Source organism: Octopus bimaculoides, chromosome 20, assembly GCF_001194135.2.
Source record: "Octopus bimaculoides isolate UCB-OBI-ISO-001 chromosome 20, ASM119413v2, whole genome shotgun sequence".
In the NCBI taxonomy this organism is placed as follows: domain Eukaryota; kingdom Metazoa; phylum Mollusca; class Cephalopoda; order Octopoda; family Octopodidae; genus Octopus; species Octopus bimaculoides.
In genome coordinates this window covers 23,757,006-23,767,333 of record NC_069000.1, presented here as the reverse complement: position 1 = coordinate 23,767,333, position 10,328 = coordinate 23,757,006, and the positions used below count along the sequence as shown (strand labels likewise).

The following is a 10,328-nucleotide window of genomic DNA, read 5'->3' as shown; positions in this document are numbered from 1 at the left end:
GGGACTGAACCTTGCACCATGTTGTTGGGAAGCAAGCTTTTCTTACCACACAGGCATGCCTGTGCTTATATATATATATATAATATATAAATAAAATGTATATATTAATCTTTCAGATCTTGTCGCTAATTCAGTTCTTAACTAAATTGAAAACTGTTAACATTTTTGAAGAGGACTGGCCCCTGGCTATATTTTGGCATTAAAAAATTGAGATTTGATCCAGTAGAAAAAAGTTTATATCATGATATTTTACCTCACAACTTTTTTGATACAAAGTTTTGTTGCATGGGAACAAAACTATGAAATTCTTTATGCTTTCTTCTATCATTGAAGCTAAGATAAATATATTTTGCTTTTAAAATAAAAAAGTTATTTAGATCTAAACTTAATTGGTGGTGTTACTTACTCTCCTATAACGTTGCTACAAATGTTAATGTAAACTTTTTTCTACTGGATCAAATCTCAATTTTTTATGCCAAAATGTAGCTAGGGACCAGTCCTCTTCAAAAATGTGAACAGTTTTCAATTTAGTTAAGAACTGAATCAGCAACAAGCTCTGAAAGATGCTGTGTGTGATGTCTAAACATTCATCAGTTTGTATCTGATCAGACTGGAGTGTTTGCTCTTTCACTCTTTGAGGAAAAGATGCATTCCACTAGTGTGGAGGATGTTAACATATGATACCAACACCCTCCTTGCAAAGAACTCGATATGCTATAGGTGATGTTGTGAGGGAGCAGCATTTGTAGAGATTCCTGGATGACAAACAGGTGTGGTTGCCATTTGTGTATCTTTTGAGTTTAAGCACCTTGCATCAGAATTGTGGTTAGTTTTCAACCAATCAGGTAATACGACCAGTGGTACAGCAACTCTTGCATTCTATGGAGTGTTAATGATGGGCATGATTGATGATGTTCTTGAAGAACTCCATGACATCAGAAAGCATCTGAACAGCGTATGTTGGAGGATTTTCAACCTGAGGATCAAGGGTAATTTCCAGTAATCCCTGGTAGTATGACTGGAGATTGTTAGTATAGGATAAACTCTATATGCATGAAAATGTCATAAGCTGTGCCTGCTGACTTGGGGTTATACCTTACTGCCTTGCTTTAAATGTGTAGAGAAGCAGTTCTACTCTGGTAACATTGGTGAATGAGTTTGTATGATGGACAAAATTTAAAGGACTGAACACACATTTTCCTCTTCAAACAAACCCTCAATTTCCACTTGGAGAGGAGAGTGAGGAAGGTGCTGCCCTCCAGTTAAGTTGCTGAAAAGCAAGAATGGCAAGAACAGTCTGGATGAACAAGCCTACTTTCAGCTTATACTTGTATGCTGGATAGTCTACATTTACCTCTGGTAGTTAAAGCAATCCTGGACCTTTAGGGTTTCCCTGCTAATACATTTTATTCCTTTTTTATATGATGCCCAATTTTTTTTTCATAATTGATACTGAGTAAATTCTACCATTTATTGTTGTTTAACCTTGTAATATCTGATCCATCACATTTGTGCAAATAAATTATTGTTGAAGTAATACATTGGCGGAAAAATACATTGCAGTATTTTGTTATATCCCCTTCTCAATTCAAACTTTGCTGAAATTTTTTATCCTTCTGAAATTGATAAAAATGTCCAACTTTTTTCTCAGGGCGCTTACACTCTGTCGTGTATGCACACTGACATTACACATCCAGCAGATCATATTAGAAATGAAGCTAGTATGATCTGCTGGATGTGTAATGTCAGCGTTCATACACAACAGAGTGTAAGCACCCTGAAAGAAAAGTTGGACATAAGAAGCATCAAATGTGGTGTGCAAGAGAGACGACTGCGCTGGTATGGTCATGTGTTACGTATGTATGAGGACAGCTGTGTGAAGAAGTGCCACTCTCTAAGTGTGGAAGGAACCTGTGGAAGAAATAGACCCAGGAAGACATGGGATGAGGTGGTGAAGCATGACCTTCAAACATTGGGTCTCACAGAGGCAATGACAGGAGATCAACACCTTTGGAGATATGCTGTGATTGAGAAGACTCGGCAACTAAAGTGAGATCGCATCTATGACTGATGCCAGGATTGCACGTCCAGCCAATTTAAGAGTACCCTTGATGCATTGGGTGATATGATATGCTTGAGAAGACCTGTCGAGTCAAACAAAACCAAAATTGTAGCTGTGGCCAGTGTCTCCTGACTGGCTCCTGTTCCAGTGGCATATAAAAAAGCACCATCCAAACATGGTCGATGCCAGGTCTGCCTGACTGGCTCCCGTGCCCGTGGTACATAAAAAGCACCATCCAAACGTGGCCGATGCCAGTACCCCCTGACTGGCTCCCATGCCAGTGGCACGTAAAAAGCACTATCTGAATGTGATCGATGCCAGGACCACTTGACTGGTCCCCGTGTCAGTGGCATGTAAAAAGCACCATCGAAACGTGGCCGATGCTAATACCCACTGACTGGTTCCCATGCCAGTGGTATGTAAAAAGTACCCACTACACTCTCGGAGTGGTTGGTGTTAGGAAGGGCATCCAGCTGTAGAAACATTGTTAGATCAGATTAGAGCCTGGTGCAGCCACTGGCTCTCCAAACCGTAGTCAAAGTGTCCAACTCATGCCAGTATGGAAAGCGGATGTTAAAATGATGATGATGAAATACCTGTTAAGTACTTAACTGTCTCTTTTGAGTAGTAGCTGGCAGAATCATTACCAAACTGGATAAAATGCTAAATGGCATTTCTCTTGGCTCTTTATGTTCTGAGTTCAAATGCTGCTGAAGTCAACTTTGCCTTTCATCCTTTAGGGATCAATAAAATAAGTACCAGTTGAGTACTGGGGTTGATGTAATTGAGTTCCACTCCACCTTAAAATTGCTGGTTTTGTGCCAAAATTAGAAAGAATTACTAGAGAGAATGGAAATTTATAATTAACATTTTGGATATGAAAATTGCTTTCTTTTGATGGTTTCAGTCACTAGAGTTCAGCTATGTAGGGATATCACTTTTTAAGAGTTTTAGTTGATTATCAACATCCAACACTTTGTCTGATACTTACTTATTTCATTGTTTTTATAACATATTAATGCAAGGTAGAAATAATTCAGATGGACATGAATATTGCAGGGGCTTCTTGTTTGGCTGTGCCATTTTCCCCTTCTGTGCTGATATAAACACGTATATATATATATATATGTGTACAGTGGGCTTTTGTACAATTTCTGCATGCTAGATTTCACTAAGAAGACACTGATGCCAAGGCTTTGAGAGAAGGTGACACTAGTCTAAAATGTTGCACAGTGGGATTGAATCCAGAACCATATGGTTGTGAAGCAAATTTGTAAACCACACAGCCATTTCTATGACCATATCTAAAGATAAAATGAAAAAAATTGTATTTTTTTTAACAATCCTCTTCAGTCTTATCAAAAATAACAACAAGTCAAATGAATTTTCATAAAGTTTAATAAGATTGGATGGATGACTTAAGATTCCTTTAGAACACAAACGTTATAATTTTGTAACAAAAGAAGTGGTTATTTGGGGGCTCACATTAACCCCTCAAAATTTATTTGTGTATGAAAACATGTTACCAAAAGGAATCTTTATATTTCTTAAATATGTCATTACATGATAAATCAGACATTGACTGTTGTGTTTTATTTAATCATTTATTTTGTTTTGTTCTGGTTTGTATGTAAAAAAGGTGTTTAAAAAAAACACTTCTAAATGTGGTTTAGTTCATTGTCGAGGTGAGGTGGGTTGAAATGAAGACGTTGAAATACAGGATTAGAGAAAACAAGTTCATATAAGTCTCATGAGAACCAACAAAAAGTGAACTCACTACAAGACACTCTGAGTCTATGTGCGCATCTGAGTTGGTCACGGGTCAAAAATACTCTCAGGTGTGAATAGAGCCAACTTCATTGTGCATGTATATATACATGCACACACACACACACACATGTATACAAACATACATCCTCATCATCATTTAATGAGCATTTTCCATGCTGGCATGGGTTTGACAGGAACTGATGAACAGGAGGGCTGTGCTGAGCTCCAGTGTCTTCTTAATGTCAACCACTGGATGACTTCCCCAGCCAGAAAGTGGGAAATGGTCATTAAATGATGACAATGATGATGATGATATCCATGCATACACACATACATATCTATCTATATTTCTCAGAACGCACACACACACACACACAGTTCAAGAAGAAGAGAGATATCTTTTACAGTTATGTTTCTTTTTCTAAATATATATGTATATGAACTTTAGATTAGTTAAAAGATGTTTGTAACATATTGCTGCTATATTTATATATTTATTAATCACGTATGTGTGTGTGTGTGTGTATGTAGAAAGAAACATAGTTCCTTGGTATCTGATGAATTAGTTGGCTATCGTTGGCTATGAGTAATGCTTCCCATTCTTACTTAACAAAATAGCTACAAGTTTTTATATATCTGTATGTCTACATATATATAAGTAACTGTAATAAGTGCAACCATAGTTGAATGCTTAAGAAATTCACTTTGCAAACATGAATACCCAAGTGCAATCCAAATGCATAGCACCTTGGGCAATACAAGCTATGTATGAGAAACTGGTTAGATGAAAATCGTGTGAACCCCCGCCCAGTTGGATGGACTGTACTTATGGTTCAAGGGGCTTATTCTCGTCACAAACTGTTTTACACTGGTTCTGCCTGCCAGAAGATTATGTTAAGAGTACAACTGACTGAGGAACAGTCAGCCACTTACACTATATAATACAATGAGAAGGTAGTTTCATTGATCAAACATTTGGATTACTCATTGTATTTAACAGACATGTGATCCGTTCATACACATAAAGTTGGTTGTTTGTGTGTGTGAATATATATATATATATATATATATATATATATATATATATATATATACATATATACACATACATATATACAATATGGCTGTGTATGTGTGTCTGTAATGTTTGTATATGTTTTACTATAGAAACATTTAAATGTAACACTTAACACAGGATGGGAGGTAAATATAGAGATACCATTGTATTACAGGTGTTATTTTGTTGTTGGTGTAGTTGTAACTTCAGGTGCAAAGGGACTTGGGACTTTTGTAGTTATAATGTGGACAGTGGAGAAATATGTACAAATAACTAATTCAAAATGGAACTAGCTATTATTTGGCAAAAATAGGACTAGAGAAGGCATTTCAAGAAATAGAAATAGCAAATATTGAAACCATTGTTAGTTAGGAAGTATTGGACAGAAACAAACCCTGGTTTCACAATTGGTTCGGAATATTCTATAATTGCAAAATTGCAGATATATACCAGTTTCTGATTAGTTTGATAAAATAATTTTAAATAGTTGTGGTGGTGGTGGTGGTGATGGTAATGATGATGAGGGTAATTATTGTTGTTGTTGTGATTAATGTTAGTTTCATAATATAATTCATGTTATATAAAAAAATTTTAAATCAGAAAAAATAGAAATAAAGACTTTTGTTTAAAAAAATAACATTAGCGAATATTAGTGTAAAAAATAAAATACATAAAAAACCCCAAGGATACAAGTTAATTAGTTTGCCAAAAGAAAAGAAAAGTGAATGTTTAAAATATTAACTGTTTTCAACACTAAAACCTGTAAAGAAAAAAAAATTTACAAACAAATCAATGATAAAAAATGTTTCAAATAAATAAACATGTTGTTCAGCTTAGTTCAACACTGGCTTTTGATGGCAACATCCAATAATCATTTGTGGATTTCATATGGCTTTCTTCATTTTGGGGATTTATTCCAAGGACAGTGATGGTTATGATGATTGGGGAGGGAGAAAAAAAAAGTTAACCCTTTAGCATTCAGATTACACTCTCAAATGTAACGTTTATTTATTCACATTATTTTGAATTAATTGTGTATTAACTTGTAGCTAAAACTTTCATGATCTGATTGCTTATTTTTAGAATGACATTGCAGGATAGGTATGAGAGGCCAGATCTGGCCAGTTTGAATGCTAAAGGGTTAAAGAAATGCTTCACAGTTCAGTCTTTAATCACAATTATTATTTCCATCAATATTTTCATCTTGCTTCTCTCTTTTCAATATTTTTTCTTTACGGTGTAATCTGACTGCTTCAAAGAAACGGTCAGAAGTAATACTACTAGGGAAGACAGATGGACTAGTACCATTGTAACTAACTGGACTGTTTGGACATTCAACCTGTTCAGAATAAAATTTGGTGATTTCTTCTTCAAGAGTCACTAAGCTTTCCTTCTTATCAGAGTCAAATAATTCCTGTTGGAGAGATGTCACAGTAGTTTGGTCTGGTGCAGCCGAGGTTACTATGTTTCTATCTAAACACTCATCTAATTTATTGTCTGCAGTGATTTTATGTTTACTTTTGTTCTTCTGCACAGTGTTTTCCTTTTGTGCACAATGTGCACTTTTCCGATGTAAAGCTAGATTACCCGACTGAGTGAATACTTTTGAGCAATCTTGACATTTAAAAGGTTTGGTGCCAGTGTGCACACGCATGTGGGTTGTGAGGTGAGCAGATAGGACAAATTTCTTTTCACAGAAGTTACATGCAAAAGGCCTCTCACCAGTATGCACTCGTGTATGGGCATCAAGATGATTCTCATCTATGAATGATTTTGGACAAAATGTGCAACGATAGGGTCGAAGTTTTCCTTTCTCATCTCTCTTATCAGTATTGTCTATATTATAACGACAACAACGTTTATGCTTTGCTAATTGACTTGAACGTGCAAAGAAACGGTTGCACTCTGGGAATGTACACTGAAATGGTTTCTCACCAGTATGAGTTCGAGTATGGACAGCCAAATGGCTAGAGTCAACAAAAGATTTCTCACAGTGGTCACATTTGAAGGGTTTCTCACCTGTGTGAGAACGGATGTGTAGAGTTAAATGACTGGACTGAGCAAAACTTTTATGGCAGTGTTCACACCGATAAGGTCGTTCACCACTGTGCTTGCGAAGATGAACAATTAACTGGCCAGCATGAGTAAAAGACTTGGAACAAATGTCACAGATATGAGGTTTTACACCTGAATGTATTTTGGCATGATGTGTTAAGTCACTGGACTGAGTGAAAGATTTGCCACAGTGTTCACATTTATAAGGTCTGTCACCTGTATGAGAACGCATATGGACAGTGAGATGGCCTGAATATGTGAACTTTTTCTGGCAAAGCTTACACTGAAATGGTCTTTCACCAGTATGCACTCTCATGTGTGCAGCCAACTGACTTGAATATGCAAAAGCTTTATCACACATGTCGCATTTTTGAGACTTTTCAGTCGAGTGTGTTTTCTGGTGTGTCACATATGCACGAAACAGAGGGAACACCTGATCACACTGCTCACAAGGGAACACAACTTTGTTTTTATGCATCGATTTCTCATGATGTGCCAGCTTTCCTTGAGTGGAAAAGATATCTTTGCATTCGAAGCACTGGTAGACCTTGGGGGGCTTTGAATGAACTTTCCTGTGGAGATTGAGGTAAAATGGTTTGGTGAACATTTTCGGACAGAGGTCACATTGGTACGGTTTATTTAATGGATGGACTTGTTTACTATTTGACATTTCACTTGAAGCAATTATCACTTCTGGTGATGAAGCTCTCTCATCTTCTACAGAAACAAATTCACTGCTATCATTGTCCTTTGTCTGTAAGGAAAAAGAATAGTCTTTGTTCTCAAGAAAGTCTTCAACTGAAGTAATGGTATAACCTTCCATTTTGATCCACATGTGCAGAATAGTATAATAAATTACATATCACTCAGGCATATTGAAAGAGTATGAAACTACCTGAAGCCATACATAATAGGGGTAAAAAAGAGGAATTTTCTTTCCATTTGATTTTGTGGTTTTTTAATGCCAGTTCTAAACCAAAGAACTTAATGGTCAGAAATCGGTTTACAGTTGTATGTATACTTTAACTTTCTTGAGATGAAAGGATCAAGAAGGAAGAAATTCAAATCTTCTTTCTGATATTGGATTACTTTGATTGTCTGGGATTTCAACATTTTAACCAATTGGATCTGAAGAGAGAGAGAGAGAAAAAAAAGTACAATAATTAAAAAAAATTAAAATATTTGAATAATATTATTTTATTTTATTTAACAACATTTTTAGTGGTAAAAGTGAAGTTATTGTTAAACTAATGAATTACTGGTGCAAAATGGCACAAGATGAATCATGAAAACCAAACAGTAAAATGGATGTAAACACATTTAATGTAGTGAGCCGAGATATTTTAATTAATTAAAATTGTGCTATAATGAGAAAAAACTATTATTACTATATTGGCCAGTTCTGGTAAAAACAACTCTCAGAATTTAAATTAGTTAAAAAATTAAGAGCATAAGGCAGTGGAGATTGAACCTCATAATTAGAAGTACATATGGCAGTCTAACCATTACTAGAGAAGTGGAGAAGTATATACGATTTTTCTGAATGAACACCGAGTGTGTTAAAATTTAAATGACTGCAAGAAAATACACAGGAATGTATGCTGTATGAAACAATCAGTAAATGAGAGTTAAGCTGTAATACTAAGTCTATTACAGAAATGCACTACTTCATCATGCTATATCTTCATTTATCTTCAGTGAAAGTTGTCTCATTGCTCTTGACATCAGAAAAGCTTTCGACCATGTTTGGTATGCAAGCCTCCTATCAAAATTGCCTGCCTATGGGCTTCATCTGCCTTTTATCTCATGTGTTGGTAGCTTTCTGTCAGATTGCACAATCACAGCCTGTGCTGATGGAGCTCTCTGACCCTATCAACTCTGGAGTACTCCAAGATTGTTACCCTTTCTCCTACACATCAACGACCTACTTGTCATCATCTCCAAAACATCCACTCTTGTGCAGATATCACCCTTCATTCTACATGCAACCTAAGATACTTTATCCGAAATCTGTACTGACTCTATGAACAAAGACCTTAAAAACATCCACAAATGGGCTCAAGCCAACCTTATCTCCTTCAATGGAGAAAAAAAAGAAAGCCCTTATAGATATCAAGAAAACATCATTGTACCTCACATTACTGAAAAATAAACAACATACAATGGAAGTTCTTTTGATTGTTCTAAATGCTAAGCCTTTCTGTCAATGAAGATCTCTCCTAACAAACACACTTTCTCAACTTATCATCTCAAACATCTCAAAAAATATTGGCCCTTCTCTGCAGAGCCAGAAAATGCTTCAACCCTTAAAATACAGACCCTCTACAAAGCTCCAGTGAGAATCACAAAAGAATACTACTGTCATATCTAAGATGGTGTTGCTGCTATACTCAGAGACATCCTAGGCAATATGCAGAGAAAGGTCACTAAACTGATTGGCATAAAGTCCATTACAGACTTCTTGCTTTTTCCATTGTATCACAATAGATTCTACTCTTCAGAGTTGGTTGGTTTTGTGTCACCTTCACTCAAGCTCCCTCAACTCACCTCCTCTCCTCTTATCAAGGATGATGTGTCCACCCTTTATCTCAAGGATCTCCACTAACCTATATGTCAAGTCTTTCCACATCAACCATCAAACTTCTAGAATCTCATCACCTGCACATCGTTCTGCAATCACTGACTTGCGATAGTTTAAGTGGAACATTAATGGCATCAATCTTGCAATACTTGGAGATCTTGCTAAGGTCACAAACACAGCTCATCGCTCCAGACATAACATTCTAGAAGTGAACACCACCCCATATCCTAAACAAGAGTTTGAAATAGTTGAGTGTCTGAGCAACACCTTATAGCTTCATCAGAGCCTCGAATATGAAGTGTAATTTATTTGGGAAAAGAATTACATATAGATATATATGTATATATCATATATATATATATATATATATATATATAAGAAAAAGCATTACCAATGAGTAAGCAAACATCTATATAGGAGATGAAAGCCCGGGGCTCCTCCTATAAATAGAATAAGAGTAATTTTAGAATGTGCATAAAGATGGGTATAGCGAGATTTAGATAAAGGGTAATTAGATTTAACAGTATATATATATATATATATATATATATATATAGAGAGAGAGAGAGAGAGAAAGAGATGATGATGATGCAAAGAGGAAAAATAGAACTCAAAGTATCATCATCATCGTTTAACGTCCGCTTTCCATGCTAGCATGGGTTGGACGATTTGACTGAGGACTGGTGAAACCGGATGGCAACACCAGGCTCCAGTCTGATTTGGCAGAGTTTCTACAGCTGGATGCCCTTCCTAACGCCAACCACTCAGAGAGTGTAGTGGGTGCTTTTACGTGTCACCCGCAC

The 10,328-nt window shown here is 36.1% G+C and overlaps 1 protein-coding gene across 1 annotated transcript in view; it reads right to left on the bottom strand.

Moving 5' to 3' along the window:
* Positions 1-3,442: 3,442 nt before the first annotated feature.
* Positions 3,443-10,328, bottom strand: part of LOC106879443 (gastrula zinc finger protein XlCGF57.1) — a 21,260-nt gene continuing 14,374 nt past the window's right edge. Inside the window, exon 2 of the mRNA XM_014928997.2 lies at positions 3,443-8,072. Coding sequence (XP_014784483.1) covers positions 6,058-7,779 — 1,722 coding nt within the window. The 5' untranslated portion in view covers positions 7,780-8,072 and the 3' untranslated portion in view covers positions 3,443-6,057. The remainder of the gene's footprint in view (positions 8,073-10,328) is intronic.